Source organism: Leopardus geoffroyi, chromosome D1 (genome assembly GCF_018350155.1).
Source record: "Leopardus geoffroyi isolate Oge1 chromosome D1, O.geoffroyi_Oge1_pat1.0, whole genome shotgun sequence".
Classification (NCBI taxonomy): domain Eukaryota; kingdom Metazoa; phylum Chordata; class Mammalia; order Carnivora; family Felidae; genus Leopardus; species Leopardus geoffroyi.
This window is the reverse complement of record NC_059329.1, coordinates 106,611,267-106,632,250: the sequence shown is the minus strand read 5'-3', so window position 1 is coordinate 106,632,250 and position 20,984 is coordinate 106,611,267. Positions and strand designations below refer to the sequence as shown.

At 52.4% G+C, this 20,984-nt stretch overlaps 1 protein-coding gene across 11 annotated transcripts; it reads right to left on the bottom strand.

Annotated features, from left to right (window-relative positions):
• Window positions 1–32: 32 nt before the first annotated feature.
• Window positions 33–20,173, bottom strand: LOC123601841 (DNA-directed RNA polymerase II subunit RPB7). Of its 11 annotated transcripts, none has more exons than XM_045485611.1 (17): window positions 19,436–19,572; window positions 19,193–19,302; window positions 18,149–18,308; window positions 16,918–16,968; window positions 16,747–16,812; window positions 16,579–16,650; window positions 16,355–16,388; window positions 8,803–8,936; window positions 8,269–8,355; window positions 6,747–6,897; window positions 6,556–6,606; window positions 5,700–5,794; window positions 3,487–3,612; window positions 3,122–3,342; window positions 2,659–2,791; window positions 985–1,113; window positions 33–853 (listed from the first exon to the last, which is right to left on the bottom strand). In XM_045485611.1, the coding sequence occupies exons 1-17, from the start codon at window positions 19,445–19,447 to the stop codon at window positions 83–85; spliced, it is 2,403 nt and encodes an 800-aa protein (XP_045341567.1). In that variant the 5' UTR covers window positions 19,448–19,572; the 3' UTR covers window positions 33–82. The 11 variants fall into 11 exon arrangements, with proteins under 11 accessions (XP_045341567.1, XP_045341569.1, XP_045341571.1 ...); XM_045485613.1 differs by having other exon boundaries at window positions 3,487–3,561; XM_045485615.1 differs by lacking the exons at window positions 18,149–18,308; window positions 19,193–19,302; window positions 19,436–19,572 and adding an exon at window positions 17,985–18,142.
• Between the last annotated feature and the right edge of the window lie 811 nt (window positions 20,174–20,984).

The window sequence follows — 20,984 nt, the reverse complement described above, 5'->3', positions numbered from 1 at the left end:
CTCATCCGGCGCGACCCACGAGCGCGCAGACGTCACTTCCGACAGGGCCTTTATTTACAGAGGCCGGCGGGCCAGCGCCGCTTCAGAGCGGCAGGTACAGCGAGTAGTCCGACAGTGCCCAGCGGCGGGCCGGGCGGCCGGTGCGGCCGATCATGGGCAGCTTTTGCACGTAGCGGGAGGCCGGGCTGGGCCCGTACGGCGCGGGGAAGGCGGTCTGGAAGAGGCGCCCGCGGCATCGCCTCCCGGCTTGCCGCCCGGCAATAATGAAGCGGAAGTGGGGGGCGCCGCGCGGGGCGAAACGGCTCTTCTGGAAGACGTCGCGGGTGCCGGCGCCGGGGCCCTGCTGCCGGGGCGCCCCCCGCGCCCGATGCACGCGCGGCAGCGGTCTGCTCTCAGAGGCGGCGGGCGCGGAGGCCGACGCGGGGCCGCCGCTCCGGGGACTCTCGTCGCCCTGCGGGCTGACCATGGCGTTGGCCGTCAGCTGCGGCATCTTCCGCACCGAGTCCGGAGCGGCCGCCGGCTCCTTCTTGTCCCCGGGCGGCCGCGGAGTGGTGGGCGCGGGCTGGCCCGTGCCGAAGCGGGTGGCCAAGCTGTCACCGAAGAAGGCGTACAGCTCCCGGTAGATGTCCGCCAGGGTCACCGATGGGGATGGATCCTCCGGCCCCGCGCCTCCTGGCGGCGGCGGGACGACAGACCCAAAGCCTGGCTCCGCGCTGCCCCCGGAGGGAGACTCCTGCAGGAGAAGGCTGTCCCAGGGCAGGTCGTCCGAGCGCCGGCACCCCCTGCCGCTTGGGCCCCCCTTGCTGGGCTCTGCCGCCTGGGCCTTCATCTTCAGCAGTCTCTCCACGGCCACCTGTAAGAGCAGAGGGACTAGGAGAGGCAAGAACTAGGAGGAACCTGGGCCCATCGAGTTTTCCAAAGTTAAGGCAGGTGAGCTGCTGAGCTCACGCCAGGGAAAGGAGACTGGAAGGGGCAGGCACTCACCAGAATGGCTCCGTAGACCTTGTGTCCATCTGCTTTAACTTGGGCATTAGATACGGAGTAATCATCCAGCACAGCCTGCAGATTTGTCCAGTAAGTGGACAGGTGTGGGTACAGTACTCGTTCTACTGCCTGGAAGGGAAAAGGGAATGCAGTAAGCACCTTGTTGCTTATTGCCTCTCAAGTACCCTTGCCCACGGAAGACATACTTTTACCTCTGACAGGAAATTCTCAGCTTGGCATATTCAGCCAACATTTAGTTGGAACCCACTGTATGCCCAAGCCTTGGCTAAGCACTGAGAATGAAGGTCAGGTACAAAGACCACGTAAAGTGACCCTGTTATCACTGACACGTATGACAAGGGCTAGAGGATATAGGTAATGCCCATTGCTAACAGACAAATTTAATTTGCCAACTGTTAACCGTATACAGTCAATAGGCAGGTACTATTGCTTAAATGTACACTGGGACTCAGTTCAGACCACCTGCACAAAAACAAACAACCGATCAGATGCCTGGACTCTGATTATATGATTTTAATCCTGTGATTAATTTTGAAGAAAGCAATTCAGACTTCACAGAGGATGGACTCTTGATTTTGGCTCAGGTCACAAGCCTGCTTAACATTCCCTGCCTCTCCCTCCACCCACTCCTCTCACTCTTGCACATTCTATTAAAAAAAAAAAAAAAAATACTTCACAGAGGATGTGACATCTGTTACAGGCTTTGATGCGTTAAGAGTTCTTTGGTTAGGCATCCACAGCCTGAGGATTTGAAAACGTTAAAAAAATCAACAAGTTCCGAGAAAAACACAACTTACGGCTGACTCAAGTATAAGAGCTTAAATAATTCTATAACTGTAGTAGTTAAATAAAATATCTAACCACAAAAAAAGACACAGTGCCAACATTTACAAAGACAGTCTGAGATCTTATCAAAACAAACAAGGGAATGCCTGTGCAGTTCAGTCTGTTATGCACCCAACTCTTGATTTTGGCCCAGGTCATGATCTCCCAGTCTGTGAGGTGGAGACCCGCATCAGGCTCCGTGCTGAGCCTGCTTGGGATTCTCTCTCTCCCTCTCTCTCTTCCCCTCCCCCACTCAGGCTCCTTCTGTCTCTCTCAAAATAAACAAACATTAAAAAAACAAAAACAAACCCTCAATACAAGAGGAATTGAGGGGTGGTTCCTTAACATGATTAACAGAGAATGGCCAGGAATTTATGAAGTGGGGATATACTAATACCTGCCATGTAGAACTTTTGAAAGGATAAGACATTTATACACAGAAAGGCAAGCTATCAAATAGTGGGGCCTAAGGCAAGAGCTCGGTACACGGCAACAGCAAGCATATACCTTTTTTTTTTAGTTTTTAAATTTATTTTTATTTTGAGAGAGAGACAGAGCAAGCAGGGAAGGGGCAGAGAGAGAGGGAGACAGAAAGAATCCCGAACAGGCTCCATGCTGTCAGCGCGGAGCCCGATGTGGGGCTCAAACCCACGAACCGTTGAGACCATGACCTGAGCCAAAATCGAGAGTCAGATGCCTAAGCAATTGAGCCATGCAGGCGGCCCAAGCATATACCATTTTCATGATAAAAGACACGCAAATACTCTTTTTCTGATTACAAATGGGAGCTCTTACGGCTCTGTGTGTGGGAAAGGCCGGGGTCCTCACCTTCCAGCCGAGGGCATGCAGCCCCACCACAGCCCCGTAGTGAGAGCAGAGAGGCCGCACAGGGTCTGCCAACACCTTCTGCAGGGAGAGCAGGATCTGCTGATAAAGGCCACTCACAAGGTCCCCGTGTGTCCTACGGGAGCGGCATTCAGTCAGAGAGGAGAACGAGGCACAGGGCAGCCTAAACTGGACTCCGGTCGGGGCGCACTGGGGTAAGTGGACAAGGAAGGCTAAGGGGGAGCGAAGGCTACCTGAAGGGCCGGAGGGCCCGGCCCTGGGGATATCGGGTGTCCATCTCTAGAATCCCAGCGTGCCGACGCACACCGACTGGGAAGCTCTAATGGAAGAGGCTCCCTGCCCCCTCAGCGCAGGGCCTCGAAGCCAGACGTCTCACCCGCTCCCGAACGCAACCCCTCGGCACTGTGACAGCCCCACCCTTCGTTCAGCTAGGCCCGGCGGCTACCAGAAGATGTGGCTGAGCAGGAGGGCAGCCCCATCCCGAAGAGTCCAATGGTCGTTCAGAGGGTTGATGGAGGCAGCCAGTGGCTCCAGCACGCAGTAGAGGACACTCCCTACCAGGGAGCGGACATAGGGCCCCAGGCAGAGGTGTGGGTTCCGAACCAGGCTCCGAGCCACTTGCAGGAGCCGGTGCAGCTGCTCCAGATCGTGGCTTACAGATTTCACCTGTTTGTAGAAGAGGGTCGCTTAGGGGGACACGAGGGTGCGGGTAGGAGCCCACCGCCGCGACGGCGCCTGCCATGAGCCCTACCCGGTGCCGGGTTATCTCCCCACAAACCGTCCCCACCCTGCCCCAGCCGCGTCACTCACCCCACTGACCACGTAAACAAAGTAGGGGAGGAGTGCTGCGATCTTGGAGTTCGTCTGCAGGTCCTGGAGAGCGATCTGAAAAGGAAGGGGCCAGACTGCACTGGGTCCTCCAGCCCCAAGTAGAAACTGACATTTAAAAAAAAAAAAAATTTTTTTTTTTAAATCTTTATTTATTTTTGAGAGAGAGAGAGAGACATAGAGCGCCAGCAGGGGAGAAACACAGAAAGAGGGAGAGACAGAATCCAAAGCAGGCTCCAGGCTCTGAGCTGTTAGCACAGGGCCCGATGCAGGGCTCGAACCCACAGAACTGCAACATCACGACCTGAGCCGAAGTGTGGCGCTCAACTGACTGAGCCACCCAGGTGCCCGTAAACTGACATTTTTTAGAGGACAGTTTACTTCTTATGTATTACAATTTAAACGTTCTCTCTCAAAATAAATAAATTTTTAAAAAATGTAAATGTTCATATTCTTTGATTATTCAAGTGTACTTCTATAAATTTAACCCACCATAAAAGTTACCCACTTACACACATACCCACTCACAGCACAGTCTGTAATAATAAAAACTGCCCACAAGCTAAATGGCCAACGTGGTTTTAACTGAGAAAAGCACTTGTTTCCAAAACCAGATGTTTACTATAATACCACCTTGGTTTATACTAGAGAAATTACAGTTAAAACTTGGGGGGGAGAAAACATGTTTCCATAGGAAACTTTCACTTTCTTTTTTAAATCTCTTTAAATTTTTTTAAATGTTTTTTTATTTGATAGAGACAGAGTGAGAATGGGGGAGGAGCAAAGAGGGAGACACAGAATCCGAAGCAGGCTCTAGGCTCCGAGCTGTCAGCACAGCGCCTGATGTGGGGCTTGAACTCACAAACCATGAGATCATGACCTGAGCCGAAGTCGGACGTTGAACCGACTGAGCCACCCAGGCGCCCCTAAAAAAAATTTTTTTGATGTGTATTTATTTTTCGGAGAGACAAGAGACAGACAATGAACGGGGGAGGGGCAGAGAGAGAGAGAGGGAAACACAGAATCTGAAGCAGGCTCGAGGCTCCCAGCTGTCTGCACAGAACCTGACACGGGGCTCGAACTCACAAACCACAAGATCATGACCTGAGCCGAAGTCGGATGCGTAACTGACTGAGCTACCCAGGCGCCCCTTTATATTACAATACTTCTATAATAAACATGCTGATATAACTTTTATAAGCAGAAAAAAGAGTTAAGTAAATGAGAAAAGTCCTCTTAACCCTGAATCTCCACTACCTGTGACCTCCAGACCCCTCTGGACAAAGCTCCTGTGCTCAGGCACCGCAAGAGCAGACAGCAGACTAGTGGGAAAGGAGATCAGCCCCCAGGCCCCCCATCCAGCCCATCGGCACGGTGCCTGGGGAACCGGAGCCAAGCTCCTAAGGAATGGGAGCAACGGCCAGACATGGGAAGAAGGATAGAAACCCCGAGAGGCCACATGGTGGAGCAGACCAGCAAACTAACGCTCGCCCGACTCTGGACACAGGAGGACTGACCACAGGCAGCCTGCGGAGTCCCAGAGGCTAAAGCGGCAGGGTCTCTCCGAGCAGGTCTGGCCGGGCACCCTGACCCCGGCTGCTTCCGCTTCCCTTCTCTCCCTCTCAAGTCCTCACAAATGAGAGCCGCAACGTGGCTGCCTCACTCGGCCCCAAGTCCACAGGCACCCCAGACAGCAGGCTCTGGAATCAAGGTGTGCGGGTACTGACCACCCGAGTCCCCCCAAATGGCCCTGCTGAGCTGCCCGTTCCCTGGAAAGCAGGGGTTCCCGCTGGAGTGGGCAGAGCAAGGCAGTCCTGGAGGAGGGTGGCCTCAGAGCCCTGCACCCCCGCTCCCACCCACATCAGGTGTGTGCAGTGGACAGGAAGTAGGGGCCTGAAACAGCTCTGTGGGGGGCGCCTGGGTGGCTCAGTCAGTTAGGCGTCTGACTCTTGCTCCGGGTTCAGTCATGATCGCACGCTTTCTGGGATCGAGCCCCGTGTCGGGCTCTGCGCTGAGCATGTGGGGCCTGCTTGGGATTCCTTCTCTATGCCTCTTTCTCTACACTGCCCCTGCCAACTCACACTGGCTCTAAGTAAATAAATAAACTTAAAAAAAAAAAAAAAAAAAAAAAAGAACGAATTCCATGGGGATTTGAAAACTGGACTTTTTGCCCCAATTCGGGTCTACTCGCTCACCTTCATCAGCTGTGGATCGTCCCCCAGCACGGCTCGGGTCACTTGCTGGTAGTACTTGAGAAGGTCATCGGTCAACGAAGACACGGCGCTGGGCACTGTGGGAGGATGGGCAGGAGGTGGTCAGGGTCAGCCCAGCCCAACCTCACCTGCCGGCTCCCCTCCCTCCCCTCCCCACCAGAAGCCTGTTCACACCGGACTCCCAGAGCACACAGCCACCAACTCCTCGGAGCAGCCCTGCTCAGCCCTGAGCCTGCAGGCTTTCCACACCTCTGTGCTCCGTACTGTGCCTCCCACCTGTCCTCTGCCACGCAGGTTCCTGCTCAGTCCTCAGTCCCTCCTGGACACTTGCCCTCAGGGAACCCGGTTGCCCAGACTTCTGTGCTAGCATCCAACACCCGGCATCATGACTGGTCCCAGGTCTGGGCTCGTAGCTCCAAATCTGAGCCCTCTGGGCAGGGACTAGTGCCCACTCAGAACGGGGCATCAGTAAATACTTGTGAGATGAAGAATCAGAGGTACAGGGGTGCCTGGGTGGCTGAGTCAGTTAGGCGTCCAACTCGGGTTTTTTTTTTTTTTTTTTTTTCCAAGCATCCAACTCAATTTTGGCTCGGGTCATGATCTCACGGTTCATGAGTTCGAGCCCCGCACTGGGCTCTGCGCTGGCAACGAGGAGCCTGCTTTAGGTTCTCTCCCCCGCCTCTCTCTGCCCCTCCCCTGTTCACGCTTGCGCTCTCTCTCAAAATAAACTTAAAAACAAACAAACAAAAAAGAAGCAGAGAGGTACAGGAGCACCCCCCCCCCCTTAGCTCCTAAGGAAGGAAAGTCCAGAAAGCCCGCTCCCCGTACTACCCCTCACCTGATCCTTGAGGTGCCAGGTTCCCTTTGCCGTCTAGGTAGGACACATGAACTAGAACCAGAGCACAGATCGGTCAGCTAAGGGGGTTCTGCCCCTCGTAGCACCAACCCATGCAGGAGTTCTGCCCCACCCACCCCCTCCTCTGACAGCCCAGTTCCCGTCCCCACCCCATGCAGGACCTCGGCAGTCACCTCTCACAGCTGTCTCGGCACAGCCTTTAGGGATGTTGGTGGCCAGGGCCAGCCCTACCAGGTTCACCTCTCGGTCCTCAGGGAAGTAGAGCTCGCCCTCCCTGGCAGGGCGCAGGGGCAGCGCCTCCTGGGATCCATAGCCACACACAGCCTGAGCAAAGAGAGGATCGGAGGGCGGGCTGAATCCAGGGAGGGAAGAGGCGATCTACGGACCAGGGCAGGGAGCCTACGTTTGAGGGAAATCCAAGAGTCTGAGAAAAGGGGAGATGTCTGAGGCTTCAGGCCTATTGCCGGGAATTTGGCTGGAGCGTCCGGTACTCACTGGGTCAGGGAGTAGAGCCTGGTCTGTCCTTCCAGAACCATGCGGGCTCTGAGACCCAACCCCCTGCCGCCAGCCCTCCAAACATTCACCCAACTTTGAACACACTATATTTTTTTAATAATTTTTTTTTTTTTTTTTTTTTTTTTTTTAATGTAGGGGCACCTGGGTGGCTCAGTTGGTTGAGCGTCCAACTTTGGCTTCAGTCACAATCTTGGGGTTCGTGAGTTCAAGCCCTACATCGGGCTCTGTGCTGAAAGCTCAGAGCCTGCTTCAGATCCTCTGCCCCCCAACTTCCCGCCCCTCCCCTGTTTGCACTCTCTCAAAAATAAACAAAAAGCATTTTTAAAAACTTAAATAAACTTTTTTTTTCTTTTAGAGAGAGTGTGTGTGTGAGCATGTGGGCGGAAGAGAGGGGCGGCGGGGTAGGGAGAGAGAAAGAGGGAAAGGGAGAGAGAGAGAATATCCCAAGCAGGCTCCTCACTCAGAATAACTTGCTCCCAGGACCCTGAGATCAGGACCTGAGCCGAAATTAAGAGCCAGACGCTCAGCCAACTAAGGCACCCAGGCGCCCTCCCCCTCTTTTTTTAAAGTAAGCTCCAGGCCCAACATGAGGCTCAAACGAACTCACAACCCTAAGATTAAGAGTCGCATGCTGGGGCACCTGAGCGGCTCAGTCAGTTAAGCATCCTACTTCGTTTCAGGTCATGATCTCATGGCTGGTGAGTTTGAGCCCCACATCGGGCTCGCTGCTGTCAGCACAGAGCCCGCTTTGGATCCTCTGTCCCCCTCTCACTGCCCCTCCCCGGCCTGTGCTCTCCCCCCACCAAAAAAGAAAAGTCACATGCTCTCCTGAGCCAGCCAGGTACCCCAACACTATTCTCTTCTAAACATGATCTTCTTCCCTCAAGTCCCTGCCCCACAACAACTGTGCAGGACAGTCTAATACCCACATTTATGCCCAGGCTCCTCCCTTACCCAGAATGTCTCCTCTTCTCCTCTTGGCTTAGCCTAACCCAAGCCTCCCTTTAAAGCCCGGCTCAAGTCCCAGTTCTTCCAAGGCTTCCCTAACCTCCTGGCCCCCAGGCACCTACCCTGTGGTTTCTGTGAGCTGCCCCTGTGTGCACATTTGGTCTTTAGGTCTGTGCTGGGCACGGGGTGGGTCGTGCCACCTGAGCCCTGTGCAGCCCGCGCTCAACTCACCTCCACGCTGCTCCAGCGGAGGGCCCTGTTGAAGTCCTCGACAGTCAGCTTCCGCCGTTTGGTATGTTTCATGAATTGAGAGCTATTCTGGGAGGGGAGGAACAAAGTCAGGGGACAGGGAGAAGGGGGTATGGAGTCCCCAGGGGAAGAGAGACAGCCTGGGGAGGAGGCAAAGAGGACACCAGGAAGCCCGGAATCTGGCTCCGCTCTGGTGCGGACAGCACCCCCCATGTGACGTTCCCTCTCTGTGACCCAGTTTCTCACACGCAGAATGTGAGTGTGAACTTGCCTGGCCTGCCTGGCGGGGCTGTTGAGAAGAGGGGCAATGGGGGGACGATGCCCAGCCAGCACTTTGTTTGCCAGAAGCCCCACTGGCTGAAAGGGGAGCTCCGGAGAGGGCAAGGACCGCCTCTGTCCCTCAGAGCTCAGAGCAGGTGCCGCAAATACAGCTGTGTAATAAATCCCTGTGGGAGGCAGCCATCAAGGAGAGAATAAGGGGAGCTGGGAGGGGTGCGGGGAGCGAGGGGGGCGTACCTGGGTGGCCTCTCTGAGACGGTAACACACATCCTCCGCGAGAAGAGCTGCCACCTCATCGCTCAGCTCCAGGCCCGTGCTCTCCGCCATCAGCCGGACCGACTCCCGAGGGATCTCCACAAACCGCCGCTCTTCTCGCTCGGACATGGCCCCGACGGAGCTGGGAGCCAGGAGAGAAGGTTTGAGAAGCCACCCAGTCTCCCTCAGGGCCCAGGAGCCCGACTTCAAGGCCTTCTGAACCAGTCTCGCTGCTCTTGTTCCAGAATCCCTGAACAAGGAGCCGCAGAGGCTCGGAGTGTCCAGGCGAGGAAACTGAGGTTAAGAACAAGAAACAGACGAGCTGGGTCAGACAACAGGGATGCCTGAGAAAGTGCCTGGCCTCAGGGGGGTCACAGAACTGGGTCCCAGCCATGATCTACCACCTCCTGAGTGAATGTGACTGACAGCCCTGGTCATCAGCTTGTGCCCTGGTGTCCGGACTTGTAAGATACAGGCAATCACCACCACCCTCCCTACCTCACAGGGTTGCTATGAGGCCAAAACGAGACGGTGTATGAAAAAAGCCAAGGACCAGAACACCACCCAAAGGGATGATGGAAGATGTTACCATGGTTAGTTACAAATAAAAACTTCAGGGGCGCCTGGATGGCTCAATCGTTTAAGTGTCTGACTTCTGGTCCGGTCGTGATCTCACAGTTTGTGAGTTTGAGCCCCGCATCTCGGGCTGTCTGCTGTCAGCGCAGAGCCTGCTTCAGATCCTCTGTCCCCGTCTCTCTGCCCGCCCCCCTCGAAAATAAATAAACGTTAAAAAAGAAAAAAAAAAAGTCATGTTTTCTTCCTTCTGATTCTTGCTACCCCCACTATCTACTAAGTCTTGATGAAAACACTACTTGTATCCTGACACTCCCTTGCTCAGAAATCTTTACTACTTCCACACTGGTTCTAAAAGAAAGTCTAAACTCCCCAGCTTGACATTTTTCTTTCTTTCTTTATTTTGAGAGAGAGAGAGAAATGCAGAGGGAAAGAGAGAGAATCCCAAGCAGGCTCCACACTGCCAGCAAGGGGCCCCATACGGGGCTCAAACTCACCGACCGTGAGATCGTGACCTGAGCTGAAGTCTGTGACGCTCACCTGACTGAGCCACCCAGGCGGCTCCCAGCTTGACATTCTGTATTTGGTCCCAAATCCCCCCAGCTATTCAAGCTGATCCCTCCTCCCAGTAAGACCAGCCTAGAGTCTTCCGGCCTGCCTTGTGCTCCACCACCAGTGCTCAGGCTGGTCGTCTCCCTCTCTACTCCAAGCCCCCACCCCTCCTCTTTGCTAAGGCAAATCCAGTCTGTCTTTTAAGGTCTGCCTCGCCATATGCCATTAGGGATTGTCAGGCTTTTAGTAGCTGGGCTTTTGCCCATGTGTCTGATCTTCCCCAGTCTGGCTTAGAGGTCTAACAGCAGGAACCTGCTCTTCCGTTCACAGGATATGGCAGAATAAGAACCCAACAAGAACAGCAACTGATGAACGATTCCAGTGACGGACACCACAAGGAGAGGGCAGGCCCACTAGGGCCAAAGTGAGGCATCAGCACCACAGGCAGCAAGGCCCAGTGCCAGGTGCTTCTGGGTCACCAGTGACCTCCAGGTCCCTAAATCCAAAAACCTCCAGGTCCCTAACCCGGCCTCCTGCATTTCTCCCCGTGGCTCCACATTGCCTTTGGAATAAAGAACAAACCTGTACCATGGTTCCAAAGCCCTGCGTATCCGTCTACTTCTGCGACACTCCTTTCCCTCTTGTGTTCTGCATTCCCGCCATGGCCGCTTTCCATTTCCCCCAAAACACCTGATCCCAGGACATTGGTACACTCTCTTTCCCCTAGTTGAAACACTCTCCTCCTCCTCCACCTCCAATCTCTTTGTCTAGTGAGCCCCTAGTGGCTCCTTCAGATCTCAGTTCAAATGTCACTTGCTCAGAGAAGTCTTCTCAGACCTCCACAATGTCCCAGTACTTGGCCTTCAAAGCGATTATCACAGTTGGTAACTATACAATTGTGTAACTGTGTGGATAACACCTCCCCACTATATTGTAAGCTCCACGCCCAGCTAGGATCATGCCAGTTTGCTCACCTTTGCATCCCCAGAGTCCGGCACAGGGTCAGCACATAATACTCCTTCAATAAACACTTGCTGCAAAACCGAATAAAGAATAGCTATTTTTCCCAAGCACATGCTATGCCTGAGGCACACAGTTAGGTGCTTTATATGGCTTATACCTCATCTTATTCTCAGTAACAATGAGATAGATGTTATGTAAGTATCGTGTCTATTTCACAGCCAAGGAAATCAAGGCTCAGAGAGGTTAAATGTTAAATGACTTGTCCAAGAACATCCAGCGAGCACTAAGTAGGCAGCAGGGACTCAACTCCTGTTCCCAGTCATCAGAGCAGTAGGCTGTGTGAGGGACAAGGCCTGGATTTCCAGCCCGAAGACTGGAGTTGGAGGCCCGCCAATGGATAATTCTGAAGTTTCTGTTTCCCTGCCTGTAAAATGGGAGCATGAAGTCCTGCCCACGGGCAAAGGGCTTTCCTTATTATGTGCCTATATTAAGACCCACAAAGTCCTGGCTCTGACCAAGGTCTCCCCCTCCTCAACCTCCTCTCTTCTGCATCCCCAGCCACTAGCCACACTGGTAAAGTGGCGTGGGAACTGACCGCCACGGGCGTCGGGGGAGCGCATCCTCCCACCCAGCCTCCCTTCATCCCAGATCCAGAAGTGCTGGGGTAGGGTGGAGGAGGTCAGGGGTTACCGAACTTGGGTCACGTGGTCAGCGAAGGGGGCGGGCCCCCAGCGGAGCCGGCGCTAAGGCTAGTCAGTGCGGGGCCCACAGCGGGACGGAGAGTCCTTGGGCCTGCGAGGGCCTGCTTACCTGAAGGCTCTGGCGCGGCAAAGGCGGCTACTCAGACGGCGGTGGCGGCGAAGGCAGCTCCCACTCACCCTGCTCACCCTAATTCCCTCTCTCTGAGCCCAGGCCCCGCCCTCCAGGAGCACAACCAATCGGCGAGCGTCCTGCGAAGTTCCCGCCCACCCTCAGGCTTCCCGCCTCGCGATTGGCCTCTGTTAAGGGGCTCTAAAAGAATCTGAGCGCAGGGGGTCACGTGAGGCTGAAGAGTCGGACTTCTTAAAGCAACAGCTCTTAGGTGTTTTGCGAGTTGGTATGTATGGTTTTGTGTATGTTTTGTGTTTTGTTTATTTATTTTTGAGAGAGAGAGAGCGAGAGAGAGACTGCAAGCAGCGTAGGGGCAGAGAGAGGGAAACACGGAATCTGAAGCAGGCCCCAGGCTCTAAGCCGTGAGCAGAGCCCCATGCGGTGCTTGAACTCATGAATCGTGAGATCATGACCCGAGCTGCAGTCAGACGTTTAACGGAGTGAGCCACCCAAGTGCCCTTGTGTATGTTTTAAAAGCGTATTGTCAAGGAAAGCGTCTCTATTCTTTTGATCTTGTCTGCATTTTGAGTTTCCAAGCATTTGCATTTATGTGACTGCAGCGAAGCTTTAAGCTTTGGTGTGTAAATTAGTTTTCTTGCCCACTTGGTGGGGCTCAATTTACCTCTCCAACATCACCTGTAGGACTGATGGGGCTCCCACTAGGTATTTTCTTTGGGCAGAAGAGTCTTCTCACTGGGACAAGCTCACGTGCAAAATACAGACTCTAGGGCTGTGCTCATTACGGCACCCTTCCTCAGTAAGCCAACTATAACCCCTAACCTGCCTCGATTTCTTTGACCACTTTACACGCACATGCTTTCCTAAACTTGGACAGCTCTCAATTCAGAAACAAGTGGGTTTAGTGGGTTACGGATAGTATTTGGAGTCAGACCAACCTAGGTTCAAATTCTACTATCGCTTTGGGGCAAATTACCTAACCATATTTTCGCCCAAGTGCAAAATGGGGTACTGATACTCACTTCACAGGGTTACTGTAGATTAAGTGAGATGATGTCTGTGAAAGCACTTGGCAGAGTTGAGGTTGAACCTTCTTGTACACATCAGGAGGCAGACAGTGAATTAATTCCTTTATGTTCATTCAAAATGAGGTCGTTTGCAGTGGGCTATTCATCATAGAAAGGAGTTTTCTGCGGAGGAGCGTGAATGTACACATCCTCGCCCTTCCTCCCTCTCAGGGTAAGATGCTGCTGCCTCTAAAAAAGATCCTCCCAGGCTAGAGCTGGGAAGGCCAGATGGATGTGGTGGAGGTTGCCATGGCAACACCACCTAAGGAGACTATGACCCTGCTGAGTCTCTTCCAGTTATAGTCAGTATGACATCTGCTGTAGTGTCAGTACTGTGCTTGAACACTGGAGTGTCTGCCCACCTCTGCATAAAGGGAAGCGGCAGGGCCTCCTCCACCATCCTGAGTCTGAGGTCAGTTCAGCAGGATCTGGAATGCTGGCAGCTCTCCGTGCTGAGGTGTTAGTCTGGACAGCCATTGGCAAGCTCAAAGGCATGACACAATGACAGAAGGCCCAGGGGCCTGAGGGATATAGTAAAGCCGTATTCAAGCACTTTGGGGCCCATTTGCCCCCAGCCTCGAGTGGAGGCAGGGGCCAACGAGAGCAGTAGTGAGACCCACATGACCACAGATAGGAGAAAGGTGGGTCCCACTCACTCCCCAGCCACCTAGAGCCTGGCAAAAAGAGCTAGGATGGCTTTGAAGGCAGACTGACAAGTTTAAAAACAAAACAAAGCTCCACCGCTCACTAGCTGTGTACCCTTGGCATTACCCTTCGTCTCTCTAATGTTTTATCAGCTATCAAGTGGACCAACAGAATCTACTTCGTGGAACTGTTGTGGGCAATGTGTGTAAAAGATTTAGCATTAGGCACCTGAGTGGCTCAGTCAGTTAGGTCGCCAACTTCAGCTTAGGTCATGATCTCACAGTATGAGTTCAAGTCCCGCATTGGGCTGTCTGCTGTCAGTTCAGAGCCTGCTTCAGATCCTCTGTCTCCCTCTCTCTGCCCCTACCCTGCTCAAGCGCTCTCTTGCCATCAAAAATAAAATGTGTATTTTTAAAAATGCTGTCTTTATTTTTGAGAGAGCACAAGTGGGAGAAGGGCAGAGCGAGGGGACAGAGGATCCAAAGCTGGCTCCGAGCTGACAGCAGTGAGCCCGATGTGGGGCTCGAACTCGCGAACCGCAAGATCATGATCTGAGCCAAAGTCAGATGCTAAACCAACTGAGCCAAGATGCCCCGAAAATACAGTATCTTTTAAAAAAGTTAGCATTACCAGGCAGATACTCCTGTTACCTGTGACCTTTTTAAGAGGCCGTAACTTTCAGTTACAAACCTTAAAAAGAAGAGGCCTGGAGACCATCCCCAGACCGTCCACACTTAATCCCCTCTCCACACAGCACACACCTTCTTGGCAGGTGCCACAGCCCACGTCCTCACCAGCACCCACATGCTCACGTTCCACAAGCCACTTCTGTCCATCAGTACTTCCTTGTAGGCCTGGTGTTACTTCCAGATTATCCCCAACACAATTAACGGATGAGTGGTTCCATTTGAGAACTTGGGAAGAATTTTACTCCGTGAGACACATGCTGTTTACAGCCTAGGGGAAATCCCTACAGCCTGAGTAATCAACTCACCGTATACTGAAATGGTAACATGACTTTAACGTGGTTTCCATGGGAAAATTCATTGCTAATCCAGCACACTTTCCCAGATTCAACAAGCTTGGAAAACCTGGCCCAGTGCCAAGAGCTGGAGATACAAAAATGAGAGGGATGCGTGCAAATCTACAATGATCTCAACTGAATCTTTACCTGATAAAAAACAAAAAAGTGAGGGGTGCCTGGCTGGGTCAGTGGGTCAAGCGCGCGACTCTTGATCTCAGGGTTGGAGTTCAAGCCTCAAGTTGGGTGTAAAGATTATGTAAAAAAAAAAAAAAGAAAAGAAAAGAAATAGAAAGGAGACAGGAGACAGTAACAAAACAGCATGTTTTGTGGTCCACTGTAGAGGTGCAAATGTTAGAGCTTCTATCTGTCCAGGAGTGCTAATGGCAAGAAGGAAACCACATTCAAAGGCCTTTTTTTTTTTTTACCGTGTTTCAGCCACTATTCTGCTTCATATCGGAGTTTCTAGACCTTGACATGATTGACATTTGGGACCAGATAATCATTTGCTGGCGGGGGGAGGGGGGAGAGATATCCTATAGATTGTAGGATGTTTAGTGGCATCCCTGGCCTCTACCCACTAGAAGGTGGTACCATCCAGGACCCAGCTGTCACAACCAAAAATGTCATTGCCACATGCCCCTGGCGGCAAAAATCACCCTAGTTGATAATCACTGCTTCGTAGCATTATATAATAATTATAGGGGTACCTGAGTGGCTCAGTCAGTTAAGCATCTGACTCTTGGTCTCAGCGTCGTGAGTTCAAGCCTCGAGTTGGGCTCTTCGCTGGGCATGAGGCTTACTCAAAAAAAAAAAAAAAAAAGAAAGAAAGAAAGAATTGACGGAGATTTGCTGGATTAGCAGGCAGCAACCCAACGGGCTAGGAAAGGGCATTCCAAGGCACACAAATATTACAAAAGCAGAGTGTGAGCATACCATGAGGGAGGGTAGCATGTTTGTTTAATCTTACAGTCATTTCATGGAGTTCTGCTGTGTTACCCTGACATTTTGAAGCCTTCCACATCTTTGGTTCAGTTTAGTGACTGATTAGCAAGTAAAGGCTTCTGTTGTTTGTGACTCATCCTAGGAAGGATTGGGACCTGCCACCACCCCCCCACCCCCCCGTCTGTGTCATCACTGTCCTCTTGTTCACCTCTCCCTACCCACGATCTCCTCTCCCCTAGTTCCCAGCTTTACCCTTGGTTAGTTTTAAGGGTGCGGGAAGGCCAAATACCCTGAAACCAGATTGGAACTCGGAGTGACTCTAATGACAGTATCACTTGCAGCAACCTGAAGACCTAACATTAGTGCCCTTCCTTCAATGAGGTCAACTTTAGCTCTCTGCAAGGGGTTAGTCAGGTCCCCTGGGTAGCTGAGGCTAGTTGAGGCATCAGGCCACCAAAAGAGAGGCAAGTGAGCAACTGGCCCCCAGCCTTTTCTAAAAAAGAGTTGTTCTGACCGAAGAAAGGAGCTAACACTTCCATGAGAACAAGGACCTTTTATGGTTAGAATTGCAGAGTCGCAACTCTGGGGACAAGGAACCTTCTTTGCCTCCCCACAGCAGCCAGACTGGGCCTCTGGACAACGTGGGAAGCATGACAGTCACATCTCCTAGATAAGGACCAAACGAAGCAGCACACCCCGGTGCTCAGCTCACAAGCCCTGCAAGAACAGGAAAAGCACATCAGTCAAGCTCGCAGCTTGGGGGCGGCCATTACCATGTACTTCCCATCCCACAGGGCACGTGTCCTGCATCTTCCAAGCAGACAGCATGAGAGTTCCTTTCATCTGTGACTCGGGCATTAAGTCCCACATCCACCCCCCCACCTCCATACACCTGTGCCTTCTCCAGGCAACAGCCCCGGATGTGTGATCAGGCACTCACCCAAGTAATCATCCATCAGGGAGCCGATAGCAAACTGCAGGAGGGAAGGTGAAAAGGACATAAAGTCTTAGCAACCACAGAACTATCCTCTAAGCCCAGCCCCAGGCCTTCTGCCCACCCATCCCCTCTTCCTGGCAGAAGAGAGCACGACATCCCCAGGAGCTGTAAAGTCAACAGCTCCCAGCTCTGCCTGGTACAGGCAGGAAGACAGGCAAGGGACTCACAATGTCATTCTTGTCCACTCGGGTCCCCACGATCTTCAAGCGGATCTCATCATCCTGCTGAATCACAATGTCCTGGGGAAGAGGAACAGTATACTCAGATACCCCTCATGCCGAAATCCCTTGGAGGGCTCATTCTTCCTCCCTCTCACTGACTTCCTCCCTACTCACCTCATCCATTGTCTTGTAACATGGCGGGTTGGAGTTAGGATCAAACTCCATCTCTGATGGGATGGACTGAAAGGAAAGCCAGACTGGGTCAGTGCTTTACAGGGGTGCCTTCTGGAGATGGTCATGATGGGTGTCTCTCCTCCTTGGCACCCCCAGCATGCCCAGACTTACATGCCGAGAGATGAAGCAGGACATAGGTCCAATTTCTGTGAAGAGTCCAACCTAAAAGGCAATGAGTGATGTTGCTTTTTCTTTTACCTCCCCCCCCCCCTCCATGTCTTCTAAGCTCCTCATCTTTGTCTGATTCCTAATATTCTTCATGTCCTGAAACCACTCTGGATTGTATCATTTGTTTTCTGGTCTCTCTTCTGTTAAGCTTTCACTTTATTTATTTTCATATCATTTTTATGAGAAGGCACAAGTGAGCAAAGGGCAGAGACAGAGAGGGAGACGGGGCGGGGGGGGGAGGCAGGGTTCACACGAAGCAGGGCTCAAGTTCACCTGATGCAAGACTCACGAACTGTGAGATCATGACCTGAGCCAACGTGAGATGCTTAACTGACTGAGCTACCCAGGCGCGCTCCCTTTAATTTTATTTATTTATTTATTTTGAGAGAGGGAGAAAGGGAAGGAGGGATAGAGAGAGAATCCCAAGCAGGCTCCGTACTGTCAGCACACAGCCCAACACCTGGCTTAAACTATGAACCCTGAGATCATGACCTGAGCTGAAATCAAGAGTCAGATGCTTAACTGGGCCACCCACGCGGCCCTCAAGCTTTCGTTTGAAGTTAAGCAAACAATGTGGTAAAGAGCCAAGGCCTGGGACTTGTCAGTCCACAATTTGAACACTTGTTGACCACATGACCTTGGCCAATAGACTTAACTTCTCCAAGCTTAAGGTTCTATAAAAAGGGATGGGGCACATGGGTGGCTCAGTAGAGTAGGTTAAGCATCCAACTCTTGACTTCGTCTCTGGTCATCATCTTGTGGCTCATGGGTTTGAGCTCCACATCGGGCTCTGCACTGTCAGCACGGAGCCTGCTTTGGATCCTGTCTCCATTGCCCTGCCCCTCCCCCTTCTCTCCCAAAATTAAACATTTGAAATAAATAAAGAAAGAAAATAAAAATGGATAAAAGCACCCACCACAGTCATCGTGAGGTTTTGCACATTACCTGGCCCACAGTAAGTACTCCACGAATGGAGGCTGTGCTATTGTTGACTACTCAGGCTGACTTACCTGACCCGGACGGAGACAGCCTAAGATTACTGTACCATTTAACAGGTGAGGCAACTGAAGCACAGACTGACTCAGCCAAGGTCACAGAGTTAGCAAGAGGAGTTGGAACCCATCTCACATCTTCGGAGCGGCCACCCAACTGCCTCCGCTATGTATAGTCTCACCTTGTTGACTTGAGTGACAACAGCATCCACGACCTCCCCTTTAAAGGGCCGGAACACAATGGCCTTGTACTTAACTGGATAAAGGACAAAGCCTCGGCCTGGCTGGATCACACCAGCACCAATATTGTCAATGGTGGTGACAGCAATCACAAAGCCATACCTACAAGCATGGGAAAAAGAAAGGCACCGTGTGTGTAAGAGGCTCTAAAACCATCTGCAACAAGTCAGTGAGCCTGGGGGTTGGAGAAGAGCACAAAGGGAAGTAGAGGACACCCCTACCCCAGAACTTAATGACTAACAGAAGACAGGATACTGATCAGTATTCAAAATGCCAAACACTGCTCTCATAATAATTTCACAATAAGTGTCCAAGAAGGCTGAAATCCTTGAGCCAAGAGACCTCAATCGTCGGGATGCCTTAGAATCACCTAAGAGGACCTTCTTAAGACACACATTCCCAGGCCTGTCCCCAGTCTTGATTCTATAGGGACAAGATGAGGCTCAGGAACTTGCATGTGGTTATTCTGATGAGAGAGGCCAAATACTCCATAGCCCTGGGCTCATCCCAGCCCATTCATCACTGTGTGAGAGGCCCTTATGTGCAGAGCCCAGAGATGTGCCAGGCCAGGTCCCTGGTCGTGTGGGAGAAAGAAAACCAGCAGAACCACAGGAGAACAGACACAGGAACAATGATTAGGCTGTGAGCTCCATGAGAGCTGGCTTGATTCTATCTCGTTCACTGCATTGTTCCCAGAGCCCAACACACAACCTGGCAGACGGCAGAAGCTTTAGAAACGTTTGCGGAGTAAATGAGTGAACAATCTCAGCTGAAGTGAGGAAGTTTCATGATCCAGCTTTGCAGAGGGCGCCGTGGGAACCCAAAGCAAGGAAGCAACTGACTGCCTGGGGTGCCTGAGAGGGTGAGAGGGTTTCCCCAGGGTAGGTGGCAGGTCCTCGCAGGATGAGTAGGACCCGGGGAGAGGTTGCAAGCCTCGGGCGCCACACGCGCCTCAGATCAGGTGGCATGGAGGGCGCAGCACTCACTTGCCGGTGCAGGTCCCCTCCACCTCGGTGAAGAGCTTCTGCTTTACCGTGTTGAGCAGGTTGGGGCCGAAGTAGCGCGGGTGCAACAGGATCTCGTGCTCCAGGGAGATCTGCAGGGAAAACGGGATGGAGACCAAGCAAGGCGCGGCAGCGACCCGGGGTGAAGAGCAACCTTTCGTCCCGGCGCCACGTTTCGCTCCTCCTCTCGACCCTGCCCTCGCCGCCACCCCGTGCTCTGCTCACGTGGTAGAACATCTTCCCACGGCGGACGGGACAGCAGCCGAATCCACTCCCGCCGGGACGGCGGCGCCTCTGGACCAACCGGAAACACACAGCCGCAGCAACTCTGCTTCCGGGCCTGCCCCAGCGAAGTGGGCGGGACTCTGCCCTCTCCGCGGACCCAATTGGGCATCGCTGTCGTGGGCGGGAAATCGCTGTCGCGAGGCCCCGCCCCCTCCTCCCCGCCCACCGGCGGTCGAACCGCCGGACTCCGGTAAAGCAAGTGTCTGGCCCAGAATGGGTGCCCAGTAAACTCTTTTAAACGGAATTAATTAGCTAATAAAAGATAACATAAATAAAGCGTTTTAGCAGAGTGCATTCGTATAGCAAATTTTTGAAGACTGTTTTCACATAGTAAGCATAGTAAGTAGCTGTTCTCATCTCATTTAATCTCTACAGCAACCCCACCAAGCAAGATTTATTGTCCCCGTTGACAGATGAGGTTCCAGGCTCAGAAGGTTGAGGTCACTTCAGGGTCACTCACGGCCAGGATTCAAATTCAGGATGTCTGACCCCAAGACTTTCATATTCGGGCTTTCCAGATTTTCATGCAGCCATTCGTTCACCAAACATTAACGGAGGGGAACACCCACCCCATGCCGGCAGGTAGTTTGGAGATGAAGCAGCCAAAATCAGAGCCCAGAAGGCAGCGCTCCCTCCAGGTGTGAGAAAACAGATCACTGCACTCCTCCTTCCCATTTCCCCATTCTTTCCAACACGCGCGCGCGCGCGCACACACACACACACACACACACACACACACACACGCGCGCGCGGCTTAGAGAACCGGTGAGCCCCTGTGTGTTCCTTCAACTCTACCCACATTTTTGTAGACAGTCCCTTTATTAAACTCACCTCAATTAGCCAGAGTGAGCATGCAGTCTGTTCCCTGTGGAGACCCTGAGTGATAAAAGGTCCATACATTAAGAAGCAGAAACCATGAGCCACAGACCCATGAGAAAGGCTCAGCAGTTGACTCTAGATCCACGACAGTCCTTGGGGCCTTCCTTGAGCAAACTCCCTGCTGCCTGAATAAGTTTTTGTATGTTGTAAATAAGAGAGCCTGACCTACCGTCCTGCAAGAATAAGGACATCCTGCTTCCTCGGAGCTGTCACACATCAGTTCCCATTGACTCTGCCTATTTCCTAGAATGGCTGAACCCACCAGTCAGCCACTTAGACTCCATGCAGATCCCATTGACCATGGTCAGGCAAGGAAGCATATGAATGGGCCTCAGCAGTCCTGACTTCCTCCTCTCTCCTATTTTCTAGCCAGCCTCCCCTAAGGACAGTGGTGTGCTGGAAACAGCTGCAAGAGCCTTTTTTTTTTTTTTTTTAAGTAATCTCTATACCCAACATGGGGCTGGAACTTACAACCCCAAGGTTGAGTCCCATGCTTTACCGCCTGAGCCAGCCAGGTGCCAACTGTTAATATTTCAGAAAACTTGCAAGCCAGTTTTTAAATACAGCCTTTATTAAACATTTAATGAAAAAAATTAATGATGTTTATTAT

Coding starts and splice junctions, on each gene's coding strand:
- LOC123601841 (XM_045485611.1), bottom strand. Junction 16,969..18,148: donor TTGTCACTCAAGTCAACAAG/GTGAGACTATAC, acceptor ATTGCCTTTTAG/GTTGGACTCTTCACAGAAAT. Junction 5,795..6,555: donor CCTGGCACCTCAAGGATCAG/GTGAGGGGTAGT, acceptor ATCCTCCCACAG/TGCCCAGCGCCGTGTCTTCG.